The following is a 24,928-nucleotide window of genomic DNA, read 5'->3' as shown; positions in this document are numbered from 1 at the left end:
CAATGAAATACAAATTTTTAAAGGAATGAAATTGGTGAAGAGGAAAAACACTGAAATTCTCAATGCAGATCTGATGTAATGGTACGGATACACTTCTATACTGCTGATGGGAGGGTAAATTGCCTTTCTGGAAAGCACGTTAGTAGTATATATCAAGAGTCTTTTAAACATTCATATCTTTTAAATGGATTAAAGAAGCAGCAGTCAACTGAGGAACAACACAGGTTTAAGTTGGCTACCCCAACACGTGGCTGCTCTGCTCTGGACTTGGGTTGCTGATTCTCTCCTTGCTCGGTTTCCTCATTCATAAAATGGAGAGAATTAATGGTACTAATCTCACAATACATGCAAGTCACTTAGCATATGTTCTGCCATCCTTTAAGTGATATGTAAATGTTAGCTATTATTAAATATATTATATATATATATATAAATGTATATATGAAATGTTCATAATTTTGACCCATTGAACTTCTAGGAATTTATCCTAAGGAAAAATTCAGGAATTCAGACAAAGATTTACATACAAGGATGTGCATCATATCTTTATTTGCAGAAGCAAAAACCATGGAAACAACTTCAATATCTAGCAATAAGAGAATAGTTAAATGAATTATAGTACATTCAAATGACACTGAAGTATTATACAATCATTTTAAGAAGATGGTGTTATTGAAGACAGTCTAATGACATGGAAACATGCTAACAAGTGAAAATAAAGCAGAGTATAAAACTGACTCTATTGTAGGATCAAATTTTTAAAAACTAATTTATATATATTTTGTACATAAAGAGGTATTTAAGAAAAAAGTTAATTAAAATATTGACCAATCAACATATTAACAATGTTTATCTCTGCATGTTGGGATCACGAGTTATTTTTTTCTTATGTTATTCAGTATTTTATACATTTTTTATAATGAATATGTATTATTCCCATTATCATGTAATTTGAAAGGAAAAATAGTACATATATATCATTAAAGATATATATATATCTCTAATGATCAGTTGCTCATCTATATGAATGGGTTTCCCTAAGTGCTCATTTTACTGCCATATTCAAAGTAGGACATTTGGAAAACAAATTATAAAGACAAACATTTCATTTTGGTGTATTCTTTCCAGTCTTTTATGCATAAAGAAATTCCTCTCTAACAAATCCTACTCTCTACTGTACAACAAGCCCATTGGGAGCAGGGTCTATGCCTCATTTGTCTGTGTATTCCTACAGTGCCTAATTCACTTGTATGCACATTGTAGGCACTCAGTAATTTATAGGTTGAATCATAATCAGAAAAGAGTCTGAAATTCTTCCACCATAAGGTGTAAATGATTGCTAACTCTTAAAGTGTTACCACTCCCAAAGATATTTGTATTTAAATTCATCAATTTTTTCCCCAAAAAGATTTATTAGGATCTAGTGCACAAAAGGCATTGTTTTAAGTACTATACTAGATACACAGAAGTTGTTCCTACCTTTTAAATGTTTATAATCTAAGCTAACCGTGGAGTGGATTAGGAAGGCAGAAGAAGCAAGAAGAGAACTACATCCATTGAGGTATCATTATATGTTAGACACTGTGCTAGACAATTTACTTATATGGAATTCTTACAACAAACCTTTGAGGCAGAATTTTCATCCATATTTCATAAATGTGGAAATAGAGGCTCAGAGAAGCTAAATGACTTATCCAAGTTCACAGACTTACTGGCAGAGCTGGGGTTTAAACCCTGGACCTTCTGGGTCTGACTCCAGACTATTCTCTCTCCCTTAATGAACATTGCCTCTCAAAAAGGTGCATGCGTGTTTGTGTGTGTGTGTGTGTAATTACAGTGCTAAGCAATATCAGGTAAGTGCCATACTAACAATGCAAAATAGTATATGGAGAGGCAGTAGAGCAACAGTTAAGAACCTGAGCTCTGGAAATGACTGCCTAGGTTTGAATTCTGGCTCTTCTCTTACTAGCTGTATACTCTTGGGCAAATTACTTAACTTCCCTGTGCATCGAAGTCCCATCCATAAAATGGGGGCTCATATCTAGCTCACAGTAAAGGGCAGTGTCTAGCACCTGGTAAACAGTCAATAAATATTGGTTATTATTACAGGAAATCAGAGGAGGGAGAAATCATATCCAGCTGGGAATGAATCAAGGAAGGCTTTATGGAGGAGGTGACATTGAAGAAAGAATATTATAAAGAAAGAATATTAATGGGCCGGCTCCGTGGCTTAGCGGTTAAGTGCTCGCGCTCCGCTACTGGCAGCCCGGGTTCGGATCCCGGGCGCGCACCAACGCACCGCCTGTCCGGCCATGCTGAGGCCGCGTCCCACGTACAGCAACTAGAAGGATGTGCGACTATGACATACAACTATCTACTGGGGCTTTGGGGGAAAAATAAATAAATAAAATTATATAAAAAAAAAAAAGAAAGAATATTAATGAAGAGTGATGGAGTAGGGAAAGGGAATGACCAGAGGCGGGGGGGGGTGGGGGGGTGGGTGGGAAAGCTCAGGTTGGATAGGGCCACGAGTACACAGGACATGAGGGGTGGCACGCGGCAGTGGGAGCTATTGGAAGATAAACCCTCAAAGAGAGGCAGAGGTCAAAAAGTGGAGGGCCTTGAATGCCAATTTAAAAACTCTGGAGTTAACCACTGGACAAAGGGAGCCATGAAAAGTTTTCGAGGAAGAGGAAGATAAAGCCTTCCTCAGCTGCAATCAAGCCTGACAACTTTTCAGTTTTATCCTTGAGTGTTACCAACTGCAGAAACCAGCAGCTCTGAGGACTAATGTTTTGACTGAGGGAAAGGAAAAGCGGAGAGAGAGAGAGAGGTTGAAAAAAGAGAGTGAAGACCTGGAGGTGGATAGAGATGAAAAGTGCGCCTCGTGGGAAGTGGTAGAAAGGAAGTCTTCCCTAATTCCTCATTCCAGATGCAGCTCAGGGACTGAACTTGAAGCATAACCTACCTTTTCCCTATTTAAGACCAGATTTCCAGCTTAGTTTAGGGTTTCATTTAACTTAAGAGACTGTGTTTTTGGCCAGTGAGGCGCAAGCGTAGGGCATTAGGACCCAGCGATTGTTGTAGTGAGAGGTTGAATCTCGATCTCTCAATTTTTCTCTCCAGCTCCCTCCTCTCCCTTTGTCATTCTAGCTGCCTGCTGCCTCCGCAGCGTCCCTCTAGCTCTCTCTGTGCTAACTGCCTGCGCCTTAGACAGACAGGGTGCGCAAAGCAGAAGGATTAGTTGGGACCTGCCTTGGTGACCCCATGGCATCCCCCAGAACCGTAACTGTCGTGGCCCTCTCAGTGGCCCTGGGACTCTTCTTTGTTTTCATGGGGACTATCAAGTTGACCCCCAGGCTCAGCAAGGATGCCTACAGTGAGATGGTAAGTGAAGCAAATGGATGATGAGGAGCGCACCCCCAACGGATTGCGAGTACTTCTCTCCTTCTTTCCTTCCCAGTCCTGGTCCCATCCCCTTAACCCCTACCCCCAACCCGGACCCTCCCTTCTCCCCAACAACTTTGCGGCTCGGAAAGAGCAGCTGGACAAGAGCGATTTAATTGGTGGGCTATGCCGGGAGCAACTGTTCTGGAGCCACTGAATGCCAGTGGGGGAGGGGTTGCCCGGCGAGTCCCCCCACCCCCAAGTAAACCAGAAGGCTGAGACCTGCGTAACACCTGTCACTGGCAGGAGCCCTTCCCTCCTTCCAGCACACCCAAAGTCTGGGCATCCAGTCTGCAAGTCTGATTCCTTCTCTTGGAGCTAGAGTTGAGCAAGCTGGAGAGTTTATTTATAATCTTCAGGAAGAACAAAGGGGAAGGACGGAAAGAGCTGGGGGAGAATGGGCTACTAAAACAAGCAATTTTTAGAGACGGGAAAGGTATTCCTCATCCCAAGCGGAGAGCTGACAGTGTTCCCCTAGCTGCCTGGGCATGTGTCTGTATCCTTGAGACAAAGCAGTCTTGGCCCAAATAAAGGTCACTGAGCGCCTGCTCCTTTCCTTTCTCTCAAGGGAGAGCTGGATGTTTTGTTTTATTTTGTTTTTTTTGTGGGCTAATCTGCAAAGTCTGCCTTCTCTCTCCTGTGAAATAGTCCGTAGTCCACACCTTGCCTCCTGTGGATGCCCAGAGCCAGGCCCTCTGCAGGTTTTCCCCTCTGCAGAGTTGGAATCACCAAAGGTGACTGGCCAAAACATCTACTCTGCAACCTGGGGGCTGGGCTGCTCTCCCCAGTTGGGCGTGAGGAGGACTTGTTCCTATGCTGTGTAGTATGAGGAGATGGCAGGGGATGTTTCCAGCACTTTCGGTCTCTCGCCTCTCCCCCTGTCTCTTTGCCTCTTTATTTCCCCGCCCCAGCTGAAGGGAACCTGCTTCTCACTGTCTCTGCCAGACTGCCAGTAATAGGAGGGAGCCCATTACTGGGCTCTCAAGGTCAACACAGAAAGGAGCTTTGGGGAGAACAGGAAGGGAGAGAGAAAAGAGGCAAGAGGGACTCCCTGTTAGGGCTGAGGCAGGAGGAATAGCCTCACACATTGACAGGATAAATAACTCTCCTGGAGACCACAGCAGAGCCTTCCAGGGCCCCTTAACATGAGCTGTAAATTCACGGAGACTGGCAAATTGTAAATGCTCAGAAAACGTTTGCAGGCAGCTCTGGCTTCTGTCTCAGGGTTTGAGCTGGTGCTTTCCATGTCTCCCTCACCACAGGATCACCCTGGAGTGGGGGATGGTGGCTGGGACTCAAGGGCCAAGGTCTAGCCCCAGTGGCAAATCCTAACGTGTTTCTCCTTCTCCTTTCCCCTCCTCCCAGCATGCTTGACCAGATGGAATTGAAATCAGGTCAAAATGAGTATTCAAGGCAGCCTGCATTGGGGAAAGGAGGGGAGGTGGGGTAGCTGAAGCCACCAAAGGGCTCGAAGAGCTAGGGCAGAGGGACCGGGTGGAGGGGAAATGCCACTATATTTTTGTCTTGGCGGTAGTAGTTTGTTGTTAGATTATAAATAAATGAATATGCTCTTGCTTTTCTTTACTTTTCATATATACATATTTGTATATGTCTGTATGTGCACCTTAGGTATTTTTAGGCTTTCCCTTTCCTTAGGGACAGAGTACCCTTCTTCAGGATACTCCCTGTCTCTCAGACCCTGCTCAGCTGCTTTAGAGGCCCCCCAAGCTGCACCCTAAGTACAGTGTTAGGCTCTGCAGGCAATCCAACTAAGATGGAGTCACCGGGAAGCTTCCTATCAGCTTGGCAGGAGCTCACGAGGAGGACCAGCCACAAATGGGTTTACAGTAGATTTTTTCCCAGGGAGTGGAGCTGTCTATTGCAGTCTAATGAAGGCAGAAGAAACAAATATGAAGATTTCATATCATACAGAAGAACATATATTTAAATAGGTATAATCTAATATAGCAGTATAGAACCACTGTGTGTGTGTACACACAATTCTGTTTCTGTGCTCAGGGGCATCTTGAGGGAATGAAAGAACTATATGTAGGGCCGGCCCTGTGGCTTGGTGGTTAAGTGCGCGCGCTGCAATGCTGGTGGCCCGGGTTCGGATCCCGGGTGCGCATCGAGGCACCACTTCTCCGTCCATCCTGAGGCCGAGTCCCACATACAGCAACTAGAAGGATGTGCAGCTATGACATACAACTATCTACTGGGGCTTTGGAGGGAAAAAATAAAATAAATAAAATCTTTAAAAAAAAAAAAAAAAGAACTATATGTAACTGGGAGGTAGACTCCACAGTAGTATGAAACTTGAAGAGGATTTTCAGACTGCCCTTTTCCAGGGTCCCCTCCTGTACTGAGCATTGGGCCCCAGGCTGGAGATAGCTGTCTGGCATAGAGTCCACTGCGCTGTGCCTGGGCTGGCCCAGCTTTATTCTTTTTTTTTTTTTTAAAGATTTTATTTATTTATTTTTCCCCCAAAGCCCCAGTAGATAGTTGTCTGTCATAGCTGCACATCCTTCCAGTTGCTGTATGTGGGACGCGGCCTCAGCATGGCCAGAGAAGCGGTGGGTCGGTGCGATCCCGGGATCCGAACCCGGGCCGCCAGCAGCGGAGCACGCGCACTTAACCGCTAAGCCACGGGGCCGGCCCCCAGCTTTATTCTTGAACCCATAGGAAATGGGGAAAATTCAGTTCTAGTACAAAGAAGGCGCTGAATGTATATTTGTTGAATGGATGGGTGAATGAATGAGTCATTGTAGCATTGTCTTGGCTGGTCACCACCCTTTAGATTTCTCTGGTTGGCTCTTGATTATGCAGTTCAGGAGCCATTTCTTCTTAGAAGGGGGCTGCAGTTCCTCAGGACCCCAACCCTAGATCATCTGGGATGATTATCTGGGATTTTCTGTTTTCCGTTTAGGAGTGATTCCTCTGCTTTGATGGAGTTAGTCATGTATTAACTGCAGTGACTTTTCTTATAAGATCTCAAAATGTTGTTGTTGCTTTAAGATTATTTGTTCTTTAAAACACCTCTGTGAGGAAGATTCATTTTATTAGTTATTCTTATTTTACTGATGGATAAACTGATCCAAGATTGTAGGGTAAACTGTTGTTGGTGCACATATTAGAAACCACGTCCGTGACTCAATACCCTCAGTAGAGGAGTCATTAATGATTACAACTGCTTTTTTGGACGTCAGAACTTACAACTGATTCTTAAAAAGATCTGGCACATTCTCCCTCACTTTTTGTACCAGTTCAACTGCCCCAATCCATACTTTGGGGTTTTGTTTTACTTTGAAACCAATTTTTCAAAATTAGATTTTTTTTTTTTTGCTTTTCTTACAACTGTTTTTTTCCTGTTCTAAAACCGTTAGTGCTATGCATAGGTGTTGTCCCCTCCATGGAGAATCACTGCTAAAAACCAAACAGACAAATGACTATGAACTTCTTTCCTGTCTCTACTGGGGAAACCAGGAAAGGTAGTGGAAAGAGAACAGGCTTTGACTTATATGGGTTTGGGTTCATGTCCTGACACTCTTAGTGTCTCTGTTTCCTCATCTGTAAAGTGAGAAAATAATTTCTACCTCAGAAGGTTGTTGTAAATATTAACTGAGATTTCATATGGAAGTATCTCGTACAGTGTTTACATATAGTAGGTACTCAAGAAATGCTCTGGGTGAGGTGATGATGATAATTGATTCCATTTTATGCAGTGGTTTCCTAACTAATTTGAATGGCCAGTTTAAGGGATATACATCAAGCATTTAGAAGAGCAAGATGCTATTTTCATGGGCCCTGGAGAACAGACCTTTATCGGAATCAGCTAATATTGAAAACCCACACTTGCTGCTGGATAATGCACAGTGGATCCCATGCAGTACTTCCAGATGCATCTCTGAATAGCCTATTTGGTGTGTGTCGCCCCGTACCTCCTCCAGATTTAGTAAATGTCATTATAGAGTACTCTAAATCTCTTGTGAATTCAACGTGAACCACCACTCCCTTGACTAAATGCCTTCATTAATTCACTAGAAATTGGGAGACAGTGCTTACAAATGCTCAGCAGTTGACTTGCCTCTAAATTTGGTATTCAGCAGTGGTTCCATCCTGTAAGCACAAAGGGCCACATATGGAGTGGTAAGAAAACACCAAAATCCTGTCACATTGAAGCCAAGGGATTTTGGCCCTGAGAAAGCCAGGGCAAATCTCTTCTTCTTTGCATCCTCTCATAGGGAAGGTTTATTGATTTGATTGATTTGCTTATCTATAGTTAAATGCCCTCCTGTTTGTGTGAGCCTGGGAAAACACTCCACATGTGTTTGGGCAGTTTATTTAATGTCCATAGTAATCTTTTGTCCTTCCAATCACTGCCATTAACTGCTTTCTAACTAGGTAATAAGATAGTAATTCACTGATGCTTAGACTGCTCTCTGAGGTGGTATAGTATGTTTATTCTCTCAGAGAGGAAACTGACCCTGAGAAGTGAAGTGACTTTGCTTAGTTCACATAGCTAGCCATCCCAAGCTAAACAACATTGGAGCTTATGCCAGGGAGCTTGTAGCATCTCAATGGTCAACAGCTGTGTTTGTTTCGGAGTGACCTTTGACTGACAGTAGAAGTCAGACTCTTCTGCCCTAAGATGCAATCTGGGAGGGATCTACTTTGGTTAGTAGGACCAGGTTTGCCAGCTTCCTCTTTAGGTGGGCATTATATGACCGTGGAAAGTAGAATTGCTCAAAAGGTGTTTATCATTCACATGGATATTTCGCAATTAAACATTTGATGGCTTTTTATTGCATTTTATCTGTGATTCCCATGTGGCTTTTTTTCTGCAGAGATTCAGGAAAATCATACTTGAGTCAGTAAATTTTGCAGCACTTATGTAGGCTTTATGGTATAAGATGGCAACTAGAGTGAGACTTTTAGCCAAAATATATTTTTGTCAGTGCCCTCTTCTGCTTTCATATAGTTTTTTCCCTGTAGATTTTATTGAAGTATAACATACCTATTGAAACATGCACATATGTGTACAGCCCAAGGTATTCTCAGAATATTGCTATGTAACTAGCATCCATATCAAGAAACAGAACATGACCAGCACCTCAGACTCCTCCCTCATGGCTCCTTCCGGTTACTACCTCCCCAGGGTAATTACTATCTTGACTTCTAACAATATAAGTTAGTTTTACCTGATTTGAACTTTATTTTATTTTTTTAAATAATTTTATTTATTTATTTTCCCCCCAAAGCCCCAGTAGATAGCTGTGTGTCATAGTTGCACATCCTTCTAGTTGCTGTATGTGGGACACGGCCTCAGCATGGCCGGAGAAGTGGTGCGTCGGTGTGCGGCCGGGATCTGAACCCGGGCCGCCAGCAGTGGAGTGCGGGCACTTAACCGCTAAGCCACGGGGCCGGCCTTGATTTGAACTTTAGATAAATGGAATCATACAGTATATTAGCTAAATTATTTTTTCTTTTACCTAATTGGCGTTAAGTGAACTCAAGTGGACCAAACCACTTGCCTTTGTTCCCATTTTGTCCTGATAGCTGGCTTGGATCTGTTATTAATTGTAGTCGAAGATGAATATTATTAGACAGTTTTGAGCTGTTCAAGTTCAATGTCATTATTATGAGATCATGGACCATGGGGTGTTGTGAAGAATAAATAACAAAAAGAAAAAGGTCTGACTAAAGAAAGGCTCCATATGCTTTTGACTCATGTCTGAATCATATCTCCTCATACCATAAGTATGGACCTGCTAGATTCATCGCTATTATCATTAAAATAATTACTGTGGCTTGCAAATGTATGGATTTCTAATTCTGTGGTTCATTAATGATAAAACGTGTGTGTGTAGCCCTTGGTTGATGCTATGATTCTTTGACTAAATCTCCAAAATGCTCATTTAATTTACGAAAGAGTAAACTGAGGTAATAAAATACTTAGTAATTTTCTCCAAGCAATTTAGGGGCAAAACTCAAATTGGAATTTAGCTTACTTAAGAATTCCAACTCAAGGATATTGCTGGATGATCGACTTTGATTAACGGGATTTAAAACATTGACTAAAGCCTTCTCTTTCCTGCTTCATTCCCCTATAAGCACACTGTGGTTACAGAGTCTGGGTCATTGCAGTGGAAAGGAAACAGACCTAACAAACTGAATCGCAAGAACATTTTGGGAGAGTGACTCAGTCAACTCTCTATTCTTACTATCAGAACAATTCAAGTCTTTAGAGATCTAGTTACTATAGACTCAAGACATGTGACCCTTCTATTGTTAGAATTGAGGTGGCCCAACCAAGCATTGATGGAGCTGGCAATAGGATTCTTTTGATGTCTCCATCCTACTCCACAGGAGAAAGAATAAAGGGCTTCCTATAATGTCAAGACCTCATCCAAGCTTAGTCCCATCTCTAACAAATTAAACATTCCCTGTCTGGAATCCTGGAGAATAGATGCTATCTGTACCTACTCAGCTTTGAACTAAAGATTTAATGAAATGACTTATCCACATTCCTCTGGAGAAAAGGAGAAAAGAAAGAGGCAACAGCTACATAAAAATATCTATAGTTTCAGTTTAAGAGGTTAGAAAAACAACTGAAAAAGTAATATGGAGTTACACCAAATGGAGAGAAAAAAGATCACTGAAGTTATAGGACTTGGTTTAAAGACTTGGAATTTGGTCCCAGGCTACATATTCCACTATAGTATAGATAAGAATCTATTCTTGAATGATGAGTGGTTAGCCCTAGCCAAAAAAGGAGCATTTCCAGAAGCCACTGAGCCAGCATCTGGAAGTCTTGGCTCCAAACTGACTGTAAGAAACTCATCTTGCCTCCTGTGTTCATCATGTCAGAAACTTACACTTAGGATTTAGGAATTTCCTCTTGGGAAGCATTGTGTTACTAATTAGAAGTAGTCCTTATTTAAAAGTGTTAAGGAAGCCTCTTGGGTCTAGATTTCTCTCCCTAATGTCCCCCTGCTATCATCACCAGAGTGCATGGGGGAGAGAGTGGGCAGGTGGAATCTAGGTTAATAGTGAGAGGAAACAGGCAGGCTTCTCCCCCCAACCAGGTGCCCTACCCCTCAGCTCTGCTCTGCTCCACGCAGCTCTGGCTCAGTTCAGCCCACGGTTTTACTATGCCAACTGGTCAACCTCTTTCCTAATTTCTCTCTGAAAATCCCTGATTTAACCTAAGACGAGAAGAGGGAGGAAGAATGACTAACACTTTGTATTTCCTTATATGCTCAGGAATAGGGTAGGGACTAGGGGGAAGTGAAATTTTAAATGAAGACAGGACCTGACAGGGCTGGAATTAGGAAGAGGTGAGTGAGGCAGGATTGTGCAAGTGGAGAGTCAGATCCTGCCTTTATTTACAATTTTGATATATTGTTCATCATGGATATTATTTACCTTGATCAATGAGTGTTTTTGGTGCCCTCTCAAATTTTGCATTCAAGGCAAATAGCCTCACTCACTTCACCTTAGTCCCAGCCCTGCTCAGGAAAATGAGGCTCAGAGAGTCAAATATTTTGCCCACGGACACCCAACTAGAGAGTCGCAGACAGGGGATTTGAAGCCAAAGTCTGTTTGAATCCAAACCCATGCTTTTTTCTCTAAACCATCTGTCTTTTAACAGTCCTCATAGAAGATTATCTTGTGCCACTCATGATAATTAATCCATGAAATAAAGGGGAATTCACTTGTCCAGAAGTGAGGGAAATGACAACATTTGTTCCAAACCTAGAGTGTATGAACACTATTCTGAGCGCCAGATGCTTCTGAGAGGTCAAGTTGGCTTTCTGCCTGATTCTTATAATACTTATCTTGCATCTGGCACTTTTGACTATTCTCTTCTTAAAATTCCTCTTGGCCCCCATGACTCTGTCTCGCCTGGTTTTCCTCCTACTTTTCTGACCACACTTTCTTCTGTTTGCTTTATCGACTGTCTTCCTCTTCCCATTTCTTTTTTTTTTTTTTGTGAGGAAGATAAGCCCTGAGCTAACATCCATGCTAATCCTCCTCTTTTAGCTGAGGAAGACCGGCTCTGAGCTAACATCTATTGCCAATCCTCCTCCTTTTTTTTTTCCCCAAAGCCCCAGTAGATAGTTGTATGTCATAGTTGCACATCCTTCTAGTTGCTGTATGTGGGACGCGGCCTCAGCATGGCCGGAGAAGCAGTGCGTTGGTGCGAGCCAGGGATCCGAACCCTGGCCGCCAGTAGCGGAGCGCGCGCACTTAACCACTAAGCCATGGGGCCGGCCCCCTCTTCCCATTTCTTAAATGTCTGTTACACAATTTTTTCCACTGTATACACTTTACCTGGGCATACTGATAAGTATCCATTCTGTATCTTTACCCCAGACCTCTCTTACTGAGCTGCCTACCAGACTTCTCCACTTAGATGTCTTAGAGATACTTCCACCCAAAAAACCCCAAGTTGAGTTCCTTATTCCTTCCTGCCCTCTGCACCTCCCAAACCTGTTCCTCTGGATGCATTCCCAAACTTGGAGAATGGTAACACCCTTCTACCTAGGCACCCAAGCCAGAGACCAGAGGATCTTTCTTGACTTCTCCCTTTCCCTCACTGTCCACATCCAATAGGTCATCAAATTCTGTTGATTTTGCATTCAAAGTATCCTTGACTCTGTCCTTTTCCCTCTATCTTTACTGTCATTACTCTAGTCCAGGTCTCTCACCCAGTCTCCTTGCTTCCAGGCATACTTCTCCCAATCCATCTTCCACACTATTTCCAGAGGGACCTTCCTTAAAAGCAAATAATGCTGCTCCCCCTGTCTTATAGAATAAAGTCCAGCTCCACAACACAACATATATAGTTCTCCATGATCTGATTCATATCTATCTCCCCTGTCTCATGTCTCGCCTCCCATCCCTCCCTCCCCCAACCTATGCTGAACTGGGGCAGTGTTTGCAACCCACCAGTCTATTTTGTGCTTTAGGGTCTTTGCTCATCCAGCTTCCTCTGCCTGCAATGCCCTTCCCCTGTTGATCTTACAAACACTTGCTCTTCTTTTAAGATTCTACTCTAGCTTTTCTCAGTCTCCATCAAGGGAGACTTGACCACTCCCTCTGGTGCACCTCCACTGTACCCACTACATAATTTTATTTAGCATTCATAACACTGTGTTGCACTTACGTGTTTACATAACTGTTCCTCCTCTTATAAACTCAAGCTTCAGTAGTGGTTAAGGGTGCGCGCTCTGCTGATGGCGGCCCGGGTTCGGATCCTGGGTGTGCACCGACGTACTGCTTCTCCGGCTGTGCTGAGGCCGCGTCCCACATACAGCAACTAGAAGGATGTGCAGCTATGACATACAACTATCTACTGGCGCTTTGGGGGAAAGAATAAATAAATAAATAAAATTATAAAATAAATAAATAAATAAATAAATAAACTCAAGCTTCAGGAAGGCAGGGCCTTTGAATGATTGACATCTGCATTCAGATTTACAGAGTACCTAGTACAGTGCCTAGCACAAGGAGGCATTTAATAAGTACTGAATGAATTAATGGATACTTAATGGAAACAAAGCAGTGGGCCAACCCAATAAGACACTTGATAAAATCTCATCAATTTACTCCAAAATGAGGATCAGGCCAATCTGAATAGTGAAAAATATGATTATCTATTACTCTAAGGTCAGTATAATTCTATTATTTTGTAATATATCCAGCGACTTCCTCCTCTGTCCCATGATGTCTCCCTTGGGCTACAATCAGACCTTGTACAGTCCTCTATTATATACCACTAACCATGCTGCTTTATAATGTTGTCTATGTATGTTTATGTTTCCCCCCACTAGACCGAGAGCTTCTTGACTCTGTCTTATTCATCTCTATATCTCCATCACATAATCCATAGTAGGTGTTCAATAAATATTTGTTGAATTAAAATTAATGAATTTGACCCAGGCTAATCAAAGTAGTGTCTTGTAAAGGCCTGGGGATTTATCTCAATGAACATGAGAATGATTTTTGTCTTACTATATTCTAATGATATATAAGGGGCTAACATTTGCATACATTTATATTTTTCTATTTGCTTAGCACACACTTTTAAAATTTTTACAGATTCCACAAATATAAACTCCAGCTCAGCTCTTTTCAGAATTATCACAGATTCCAAATTAGGGAAGTCCAGATTAGTGAGGCTCTACCACACCATGCCTCGCCTTGTTTCATTTTTGTTGGTATTTATATACACCTGGTTTTGGACAAAGCAGGCACCAGAAAATGTGGATGTGGCTAATCTGTACCAGTTTTTATGGGCTCAATGAATTTTCTTTTAAATTCTTAATGTTGTTTATGATTTATAATCACACACAAAAAATTTAAACTATAAAGCCAAATTCTATTACCTTTGGTGCTTTTACTAAGGTTTAAATCAAAAGGATCTCAGCAGATTGCTTGCTTTTTTTTTTTTTTAAAGATTTTATTTATTTATTTTTCCCCCAAAGCCCCAGTACATAGTTGTCTGTCATAGCTGCACATCCTTCTAGTTGCTGTATGTGGGATGCGGCCTCAGCATGGCTGGAAGAGTGGTGCCTCGGTGCGCACCCGGGATCCGAACCCGGGCCGCCGGCAGCGGAGAGCACGCACTTAACCGCTAAGCCACGGGGCCGGCCCTGCTTGCTTTTTTCTTATCTCAATTACAAGGCTTTTATTTAGGGGACAAAGTAAAAAATGGGACAGCTTTGGCCGGTGTGGAAAGGGAATGGTGGGGAAGGAGAACCTTGCTTGTGTTTTCTTCATTCTAATGTTACAATCGTGGTTAATGCAGCGATTTTCTTATGGTATTCCACTGCAGAAACGTGCTTACAAGAGCTATGTCCGAGCCCTCCCTCTGCTGAAGAAAATGGGGATCAATTCCATTCTCCTCCGCAAAAGCATTGGTGCTCTTGAGGTGGCCTGTGGCATTGTCATGACCCTTGTGCCTGGGCGTCCCAAAGATGTGGCCAACTTCTTCCTACTCTTGCTGGTGTTGGCTGTGCTCTTCTTCCACCAGCTAGTCGGTGATCCTCTCAAACGCTACGCCCATGCCCTGGTGTTTGGGATCCTGCTCACCTGCCGCCTGCTGATTGCCCGCAAGCCGGAAGATCGGTCTTCTGAGAAGAAGCCCTCACCACCACCAGCGAATGCAGGGAATGCCGAGGAGCAGCCCTCCTTATATGAGAAAGCCCCTCAGGGCAAAATGAAGTTGTCATAGGAAAGCGGAAGTGCTAAAAGTGGACCTTCCAGGCAGTTGCCTCCATGACACCCAGGAAGATGTTACCGTGTTTTTCATTTGATTTATTTATCTTGGGGGAAAGGGAAAAATATAATCTGCAAGTTAATGGCCCTACTGGCTTGTGTACACCTATACCCTAAAATGACCTCCCCACATAGACATATGTGCACCACTTTTAATCACTCTGGGGCAACGCTCACATCTTGCTGCATGTACATGTATATGGCTAACTATTGAAGTGTATTTGTGAGATGGACTCCAGCAAGCATGTGACTGTGAGATTGTGTGTGGGAAAATGTATTTACTGTGTGTGTGTGCACACACGCACATGCAGAGGAGAAGGCTCTGATCTTGAACTAATCCTGCATTGGTATCCTTCCCTTTATAGACTGATTCTAGCCAAGGCAGAATAAAATAAACCTCCTATAAAGAGAATCCTGCTTCTGGTATAAAACAAATGATGTATTCCCATGGGATGGGGGAATCCCTCGATAGATTAAGCTGAAAACTTAAACCTACCACTTTAGGAAAAAGCTTCTTCAATTTGAGACACTGAGTTATATGAAAAATTAATTAGCCTCGACTTTAACAGTTGTTTAACTTCTAAATACTCCGTATTGAGTTTAATGAAAATAAGGGATATATGCAGTCATTGGATAATCTAATCCTTCAAGTGATAAAATTGGAAGTTTCACCTTGCCTTTGTCTGAACCCAACCTACTAAGCTCCTTTACTCACAGTTTGAAACTGAAGCAGTAAATTTCTTACCAGACATCTTTTTTCGGATTTTCTTAAGCCAAAAGCTGCCTCACTTCCACTGTTCTCAGCAGCTAACCAGCATTTGGCAGCTGCTCCACTGTTGCGATTGAGGGAGCAGGGATTAGTCCTATTAGAAGTCTGTGAATCTCAAACTCTACCGTTCTCTTAAATCATCTGAAATTTGACAGAGGAGCTGTATCCAGTGTTTCCCCGCCGAACAGATTCACTACTCCTACTGAATCTTCACTGAACTTTGCTAGTGTAAACAAAGATCCAAGTTACCCCCACGGTTGTCTCCCCTACACCTTTTTATCATTCTGGTGGGTGGAGTTTAGCTGGGGGAAGGACATTTGATATGGGTTAGTTGGATTGAGCAGTATGAAAATTTGCTTTCTTCATTACATACTGCTGTGTGTCCTTGTTGATGTGCTTTGATGGTTTTAATATTATTGTGCCAGAGATGGGGAAAGGGGTGGGGGTGTTGTGTGTGGGGGGAGTACAAATTATTGTATTTTCTTCAATGTCATTGTTCTTGTTAATTGATACCTCTCTGTCTTATTTCTTTCATTCTTTCAAAATAAAAATTTTTGAAATTTGGAGGAAACTGTCTGGACAAATAATGAAAATCTGGAAAGAAACAGTCATATCAAGGGATTCAGACTTTTTTTTTTGGTGAGGAAGATCGGCCCTGAGCTAACATTTGTTGCCAATCTTCCTCTTTTTGCTTGAGGAAGACTGTTGCTGAGCTAACATCTGTGCCAGCCTTCCTCTATTTTGTATGTGGGACGTGCTGCCACAGTATGGCTTGATGAGTGGTGTGTAGGTCCGTGCCCAGGATCCGAACCCAGAACCTGCGAACCCCGGGCCGCAGAAGTGGAGCACGTGAATTTAACCTCTACGCCATTGGGCTGACGCCTGAAGTCAGGCTCTTTTATTTTTGAGTCTGGATGAAGGAGGAGAAGAAAGAGAACAGGGAGTATAATCACTTAATATACTAATGAGGTTACCAACTTCCCAATTTCATTTAAGTTCCCCCACACCTCTGTGATGTTAGCACATAAGACAGAAAGCCATAGAATTAGGATCTCAATACAATTTCCAGGTTTTGGGAGTTCTGCTTCATTAGGTGATGACAAGGGAAGGCGGAAGAATGAATTCAGAGAAAATCGCAGGTGTATTAAATAAAGGTGAACCAGTACCTCTCACTATATATGTGTTCACAAAGCGGTACAAGTGCCAGTGCCACAGATTTGCCACATTAAGCAAATTTTTTCACCACTCGGCCCCAGTTTCACCATTTATAAAAAAGAAGAGGATTGAAGGCTTAAAATACCTTCCAATTTATATGTCTATGAAATGATTAAAAGTATGAAAAATAACTCAAGAAATTTTTGGTTTTACTAGATAAGGAAGAGTACTTACCATGGAAAATATTGAACACAATTCTCATGCATGACTAAATAAGAGTTCGTGAAAGTATTCTGAAAACCATATAAATATAAAATGCGGTGAACAGTCATTTCTGCTGTAGTGTCTCCCAAACCAACTTGATCTTTGATTCTTCATCTCTCCCTAAGATTGCAAAGTTTCCTCTTATAGTTTTGCCTACAGTTAACAGAGCCATTAAATTTATATCTTTCCTCTCTGATTCCTAGTCTACTAAGAGATTAAACTAGGAACCAAGCTCAGTCTCAGACAAAGCCCTTGTTGCTGTTTTAGCCAGTTTCTTTAAGGTCCATCGATTCCTCAGAATTAGGAATCTTTACATGTTGACTGGCCGGCTACGTGCAAGGTGCCACTTCTGGCTCAGGACACGTTTCTAGCACATCCTGGAAGGTGTGCGTGACCATCCTCGGTAAAAGGAGGGCAGATCCAGGCAGCCATGCTTTCCTCCCACCCCCTAGCTTTACTTGGGGAAAGCGACAGCTTCAGAGGTCACAGACCTTGTAACCTAAGTCCCTTGCCCAGCACGGGAGAAGCAGCCTTTATTGCGAAGTTTGCAGTTTCATATTTTCCTACAAAGTCCCACATGTGGGGTCAATCTGAGCTAAATGATCGCTATAATTGATCTTGTTAAATTCAGAATCGAGACATTAATTGTCCCGTTTCAAGCAAAATGACGAACGCGAACATTATTAGCACTGTGGGAACGCCAGCCAATCAGCTGGCTCCAGCAGCAACGGCCCACTTGCCGCGCGTCCCCGGGCCGGGGAGGGTGGGGCAAGCGGCTCTCTGGCATTGGGTCTGCGTCAGCGTCGGCGCGCGCGCGCCGCCTCGCGCCGTTGAGCTGTAGCCCAACCAATCAGGCTTCAGCAGAGTATGCCGCTCCGCCTAGCCACCGCCTGGGTCTCCGCGGAAGCGCATGCGCGGGGTGGGGCCCGCTCTTTTGAATCCGGGAGGCGACGTTCGGACGCTGGAGGCATTAGGACCGCTGAGTGTATTTGGTGAGGTACTTTTAAACACTGCGCGAAATGGGGCCCCCCCGAGAGCGAAGGGAATCTCCTGACTTCTGAGCAGGACTATCCTGCAAAGTGTGGTTGGGGTCGGGTTTTCCCCCAGCCCAGGAATCTGCTCAGTGAGTCAGTCGCAGTGGCCAAGTTCGCTCCCTGCTGGGGCAGGCTGTGAAAGGGGGGTTCTTGGGAAGCGATGGAACAGTTCAACCGGCTGAGGTCAGAAGCTGCACTCCCGCCCTTCTTTCTTAGGACCCTGGGAAACAGCTCGGAACCCGGAACCTCCCGCTGGGTTAGACATACATATTGCTCTCCAGCTCTGGCCTCATCTGTTCTGGGGAGGTGGGATTGAGTAAGTGTCATTCCGACTATTCTCTTAGTTTTTCCCGTCTGAAGCCAAAAACTTTGAAGTCATTCTGGGTTCCTCTCTTTCCTTTTCCCTACATCCAGTTCTGTTATCGTGGCCTTTGCCCAGTCTACCTCCAAAACATATCACAAATACGAATATTTTCTACCTCTTCCAGCGCTATACCTTAGACCTAGCTCCAACTACAGTCATCTCTCTTCTGGACTTCTGCAAGACCCTTTTAATTGGTCTGTTTCCACTCCTTGACCGCTAACATTCTATTCTGCATGCTGCAGCTAAAATGGTCTTAACACATAAATCAGATAGTATCACTCCCCTCTCTCACCCCTCCCTTCCCCCATAGTTGCCCATGACACTTAAAACCCAAACTCCTTACTCTGACCTACAAGTCCCAAAATGGTAGTCCCTGGCTGCCTTTCTGACTTCATCTCCCACTCACTGCCCTCTAGCCCTTTCATGCTTCTACACGCCCCCCGCCCCCCCCCAGTAGTGTTGCTGTTTCTCTAACACAGGAAGCTCTTGCTTTTAAGGTCTTAGCATGTCTTGCTCTTCCCTCTCCATGAAGTATTCTTCCATCAGATCCTCACATGGCTCGTTCCTTCTTGGCATTCAAATCTCAGCTTAAAGGTCGCTTCAGAGAGGCTTTCTCTGCACACTTATTCCTTAGTAGCTTCTCACTCCCAGCCCCATTTCTGTCACATCACTGTTAGATGTTCACTACTAATTATTTACTTATTTTTCGAGTCTCACACTCCTGCCCACAGCACCCCCATAAGTTTCCTTAGAGCACAGACCTTGACTGTTTTATTATTTTATCTCTGGTAACTAGAACTATGCTTGGCATAGAGATGATGTTCAGTAATTATTTATTGAAGAAGTGAATTAATGGGGAATGTTTCTGTTCTGAGAATCCTTAGTTTGGCCACCAGTTTGACTTTTGAACTATGCAGTTTTAACTTAGCACTGACAAAGTAGGGAGCATGAAAGATTAAAAACAAAATCAGGGAGGGGTGGAGAAAAGTAGGAGTGAGTAGAGAAAGGAAGATTGATTTTATGAGATGGATTACTTTTGGACTCGCTTATGTGATATAGCCATTTAAAGAGAACTTGCTGTGTTACCTGTACCCTTATGTTTTTGTCCCACAAGAAGGCCAGTTCAGCTGGTGAATGTTACCTTGGAGAGTTGTTTCTCTCTATTCCTGTTGAGGTCAAGGGCTTTCTGAGAAAGTTAACCTGTAAGTTTTGTTTCCTGGATTGTTGTCAGTTTCTTTTATTGTGTACTTGTTGTATGCTAGGTACTCTGTACTAAATGTTGGGAATATAGGCAGATATGGTTCCTGTCTTTGTGGAGTAAAAAGGGACTGTTTGTTTGGCTGATTAATGGTAACTTGAAACTTGTTTCTGTATAGAATATGTGCAGTAATGTCATCCCAAAAGAGAGTTAAGAACTCTCGGGCACAAAAGAAGAGTTCACAAGGTAGTAATAGTTATCAGACTAATCTCTCAGCCTGGAGAGTGAAAGAGGACCTAAACGACTCAAAGAGTGTCTCAAAACATGGACAAAACAACCCAGTGGAATATTATGAACATGCCGATGGTAAAGCAGAAGATGCTCTGCAAATAGCAGTAAGATACTTCGAGAAAGGTAAGACAGATTGTTTTCCTTATGAAAATCCAATTTCTTTAAAAATGTTCTAGACTTTTTTCTTAAGGATTTGTAAAGGAAAGCATATGTTTGCTCATTCATGGTTTTGTTTATTTAGTAGACATTTGTTGAACACTTACTACGTATCAGTATGCTAGGTACTAGGGATACAACAACAAAGCATGTTGCTGGCAGAGTGGTTTCCGAACTGTTGCATGTTGGGATTATCTGAGAATCTTTAAAAAACACTGATGCCTGGCATCCACTCTTAGACATTCTGATTTTATTGGTATGTGATGCAGCCTGGGCATCGGGATTATTTAAAGATTCCCTAGGTGATTCCAATGTGCAGCAAAGTTTGGGGACCATTGCCCTAGTATTGAAACAGCTTATAGTCGAAGTTCAGTGCGTTTAGTTAGTTTAGAGCAGAGAAACCAGGGCATGATTCAGTGTTCCTCACTGAAGGTGCTATTGGTATTAAATATTCTCGAGTTTTAAAGGCTTTGAAGGGTTTTTAGGGAGACATGTTTTACATAAAGCTATTCCTTTAAAGTATCCTAAATTGTAATTGTTGAGGCTGAGGACTGAAAGAATTTTAAAGGTCCCACCTATTTAATATTGTTCCTTTTTCCAGGTCCCACTAAAACTTCACGGAGTAAAGATAAAACCTTGGAAAAACACTTGAAAACTGTGGAAAATGTGGCTTGGAAGAATGGGTTAGCTCCAGAAGGAATTGACATTCTTTTAAATGTGGCACTCAGTGGCAAATTTGGTATGTCAAGGGCTTACATTTGTCATCAGTTTGCTGTTAGGTATTTTTTATTTAGGTAAAATTGGTATATAACATGATGTAAGTTTCAGATGTACAACATAATAATTTGACATCTGTATATGCTACAAAGTGATCACCACCAAAAATCTAGTTACCATCAATCACTATACAGTTTCAAGTGACCCCCTTCGCCCATTTCGCCCACCCCCCAACCTCCTTCCCCTCTGATAACCACCAGTCTGTTCACTGTATCTATGAGTTTGTTATTGTTTTGTTTGTTTTGTTTTTTTAGATTTCACGTATGAGTGAAATCATAGAGTATTTGGCTTTCTCCATCTGACTTATTTTACTTGGCATGCTACTCTCAAGGTCCATCCATGTTCTCACAAATGGCAAGATTTCATTCTTTTTTATGGCTAATGTTTTATTGTGTATATATACCACCTCTTTTTTATCCATCCGTCCATCGATGGATACTTACCTTGTTTCCATATCTTGGCTATTGTAAATAATGCTGCAATGAACATAGGGATGCATATATCTTTTTGGATTAGTGTTTTTGTATTTTTCAGATAAATACCCAGAAGTGGAATGCTGGATCATATGGTAGTTCTATTTTTTTTTTTTTTCGTGAGGAAGATTAGCCTTGAGCTGGCATCTGTTGCCAATCCTCTTTTTGCTGAAGAAGATTGGCCCCGGGCTGACATCTGTGCCCATCTTCCTCTACTTTATATGTGGAATGCCTGCCACAGCGTGGTGTGATAAGTGGTACGTTGGTCTGCACCTGGGATCCGAACCTGCGAACCCCGGGCCACCGAAGCAGAGCATGCAAACTTAACTACTGTGCCACCGGGCTGGCCCCTGGTAGTTCTATTTTTAATTTCTGAAAAATCTCCATACTGTTTTTCATAGTGGCTGCACCAGTTTCCATTCCTGCCACCAGTGTACGAGGGTTCCTTTTTTTCCATATCCTTTCCAACTATTATTTCCTGTCTTTTTGATAATAGCCATTCTAACAGGTGTGTGGAGATATCTTATTTGTGGTTTTGTTTTGCATTTCCCTAGTTAGTGATGTTGAACATCTTTTCATGTGCCTGATGGCCATCTGTATGTTTTCTTTGGAAAAATGTCTATTCAGGTCCTCTTGCCCATTTTTTAATCGGGTTGTTTGTTTTTCTGTTGTTGAGTTGTATGAGTTCTTTATATATTTTAGATATTAACCCCTTGTCAGATAATATGATTTGCAAATAACTTCTCCTATTTAGTAGGTTGCCTTTTTGTTTTTTTTTTGTTTGTTTTTTTATTGATGTTTTAATGGTTTTTAACATTGTGAAATTTTGGGTTGTGCATTTTTGTTTGTCCATCACCATAAATATGACTCCCTTCACCCCTTGTGCCCACCCCCCATCCCCACTGCCCCTGGTAACCACAGTACAGTTTTCTCTGTCCATGTGTTGGTTTATATTCCACATATGAGTGAGATCATACAGTGTTTGTCTTTCTCTTTCTGGCTTATTTCACTTAACATAATACATTCCAGGCCCATCCATGTTGTTGCAAATGGGACGATTTTGTCTTTTTTTATGGCTGAGTAGTATTCCATTGTATACATATCCCACATTTTCTTAATCCAGTCGTCAGTCGAGGGACACTTAGTTGCTTCCACTTCTCAGCTATGGTGAATAATGCTGCAATGAACATAGGGGTGCATAAGCCTCTTTGGATTGTTGATTTCAGGTTCGTTGGATAGATTCCCAGTAATGGGATGGCTGGGTCATAGGGCATCTCTATTTTTAAGTCTTTGAGGAATCTCCATACCGTTTTCCATAGAGGCTGCACCAGTTTGCATTCCCACCAGCTGTGTATGAGGGTTCCTGTTTCTCCACATCCTCTCCAACACTTGTTGTTTTTTGTCTTGGTGATTATAGCCATTCTAACGGGCTTGAGGTGGTATCTTAGTGTTGTTTTGATTTGCATTTCCCTGATGATTAGTGATGTTGAACATCTTTTCATGTGCCTATTGGCCATCTGTATATCTTCTTTGGAGAAGTGTCTGTTCATTTCCTCTGCCCATTTTTTGATCGGGTTGTTTGTTTTTTTGTTGTTCAGTTGTGTGAGTTCTTTATATATTATGGAGATCAACCCCTTGTCAGATGTATGTTTTGCAGATATTCTCTCCCAGCTGGTAGGTTGTCTGTTCATCTTGATTCTGGTTTCGTTTGTCTTATAGAAGCTCTTTAATCTGATAAAGTCCCACTTGTTTATTTTTTCTTTAGTTTCCCTAGTCTGGGTAGGCATGTCATCCGAGAAGATTCCTTTATAACCAATGTCAAATAGTGTGTTGCCTATATTTTCTTCTATGAGTTTTATAGTTTCAGGTCTCACCTTCAGGTCTTTGATCCATTTTGAGTTAATTTTTGTGAATGGCGATAGCAGATGGTCCACTTTCATTCTTTTGCATGTGGCTGTCCAGTTTTCCCAACACCGTTTATTGAAGAGACTTTCCTTTCTTCATTGTATATTCTTAGCACCTTTGTCGAAAATTAGCTGTCCGTATATGTGTGGTTTTATTTCTGGGCTTTCAATTCTGTTCCATTGATCTGTGTGTCTGTTTTTGTACCAGTACCATGCTGTTTTGATTACTATTGCTTTGTAGTATGTTTTGAAGTCAGGGATTGTGATGCCTCCTGCTGTGTTCTTTTTCTTAGGATTTCTTTAGCTATTCGGGTCTTTGTTGCCCCATATAAATTTTAGTATTCTTTTTCTATTTCTGTGAAGAATGTCATTGGGATTCTGATTGGGATTGCATTGAATCTGTAGATTGCTTTAGGTAATATAGACATTTTAACTATGTTTATTCTTCCAATCCACGTGCATGGGATATCTTTCCATTTCTTTATGTCATCATGGATTTCTTTCAATAATGTATTGTAGTTCTCATTGTATAGGTCCTTCACCTCCTTGGTAAGATTTATTCCTAGGTATTTTATTCTTTTTGATGCAATTGTAAATGGTATTATCTTTTTGAGCTGTCTTTCTGTTAGTTCATTATTAGCATACAGAAATGCAACTGATTTTTGTAGATTGATTTTGTACCCTGCAACTTTGCTGTAGTTGTTGATTGTTTCTAATAGTTTTCCAACAGATTCTTTAGGGTTTTCTATATATACAATCATGTCATCTGCAAATAGTGAGAGTTTCACTTCTTCGTTACCTATTTGGATTCCTTTTATTCCTTTTTCTTGCCTAATTGCTCTGGCCAAAACCTCCAGTGCTATGTTGAACAGGAGTGGCGAGAGTGGGCAGCCCTGCCTCGTTCCTGTTCTCAGAGGAATGGCTTTCAGTCTTTACCCGTTGAGTATGATGTTGGCTGTGGGTTTGTCATAAATAGCCTTTATTATGTTGAGGTACTTTCCTTCTATTCCCATTTTGTTGAGAGTTTTTATCATAAATGGATGTTGTATCTTGTCAAATGCCTTCTCTGCGTCTATTGAGATGATCATGTGGTTTTTCTTCTTTGTTTTGTTGATGTGATATATCACGTTGATTGATTTGTGGATGTTGAACCATCCCTGCGTCCCTGGTATAAATCCCGCTTGATCATGGTGTATGATCTTTTTAATGTATTGTTGTATTCGGTTTGCCAATATTTTGTTGAGGATTTTTGCATCAATGTTCATCAGCGATATTGGCCTGTAATTTTCTTTCTTTGTATTGTCTTTGTCTGGCTTTGGTATCAGGTTGATGTTGGCCTCGTAGAATGATTTAGGAAGTGTTCCATCTTCCTCTATTTTTTGGAATAGTTTGAGAAGGATGGGTATTAGATCTTCTTTGAATGTTTGGTAAAATTCACTGGAGAAGCCATCTGGTCCTGGACTTTTATTTTTTGGGAGGTTTTTGATTACTATTTCAATCTCTTTACTTGTGATTGGTCTATTCAGATTCTCCATTTCTTCTTGGTTCAGTTTTGGGAGGTTGTATGAGTCTAAGAATTTACCCATTTCTTCTAGATTGTCCAATTTGTTGGCATATAATATCTCATACTATTCTCTTATAATCCTCTGTATTTCCGTGGTATCCATTGTAATTTCTCCTCTTTCATTTCTAATTTTATTTACTTGAGCCTTTTCTCTTTTTTTCTTAGTAAGCCTGGCTAAGGGTTTGTCCATGTTGTTTATCTTCTCAAAGAACCAACTCTTTGTTTCATTAATCCTTTCTACTGTTTTTT

At 41.9% G+C, this 24,928-nt stretch overlaps 2 protein-coding genes across 3 annotated transcripts in view; both read left to right on the top strand.

Annotated features, from left to right (window-relative positions):
* The first annotated feature begins 3,134 nt into the window (after positions 1 to 3,134).
* TMEM35A (transmembrane protein 35A) lies at positions 3,135 to 15,962 on the top strand. 2 transcript variants are annotated; one of them, XM_087427413.1, is made up of 2 exons: positions 3,135 to 3,387; positions 14,261 to 15,962. In XM_087427413.1, exons 1-2 carry the CDS (start codon positions 3,268 to 3,270, stop codon positions 14,684 to 14,686), a joined length of 546 nt encoding a protein of 181 aa, XP_087283539.1. In that variant the 5' UTR covers positions 3,135 to 3,267; the 3' UTR covers positions 14,687 to 15,962. The 2 variants fall into 2 exon arrangements, with proteins under 2 accessions (XP_087283539.1, XP_004441050.2); XM_004440993.2 differs by having other exon boundaries at positions 3,162 to 3,387; positions 14,288 to 15,962.
* A 1,929-nt stretch (positions 15,963 to 17,891) lies between these two features.
* The window catches only part of CENPI (centromere protein I), a 68,702-nt gene continuing 61,665 nt past the window's right edge, over positions 17,892 to 24,928 (top strand). Inside the window, exons 1-4 of the mRNA XM_087426812.1 lie at positions 17,892 to 17,910; positions 18,169 to 18,268; positions 19,693 to 19,928; positions 20,563 to 20,700. Coding sequence (XP_087282938.1) covers positions 19,706 to 19,928; positions 20,563 to 20,700 — 361 coding nt within the window. The 5' untranslated portion in view covers positions 17,892 to 17,910; positions 18,169 to 18,268; positions 19,693 to 19,705. The remainder of the gene's footprint in view (positions 17,911 to 18,168; positions 18,269 to 19,692; positions 19,929 to 20,562; positions 20,701 to 24,928) is intronic.

This window comes from Ceratotherium simum, chromosome X (assembly GCF_057802395.1).
Source record: "Ceratotherium simum simum isolate JZ-2026a chromosome X, ASM5780239v1, whole genome shotgun sequence".
NCBI classification, from domain to species: domain Eukaryota; kingdom Metazoa; phylum Chordata; class Mammalia; order Perissodactyla; family Rhinocerotidae; genus Ceratotherium; species Ceratotherium simum.
This window is presented reverse-complemented; position numbering and strand designations above follow the sequence as displayed.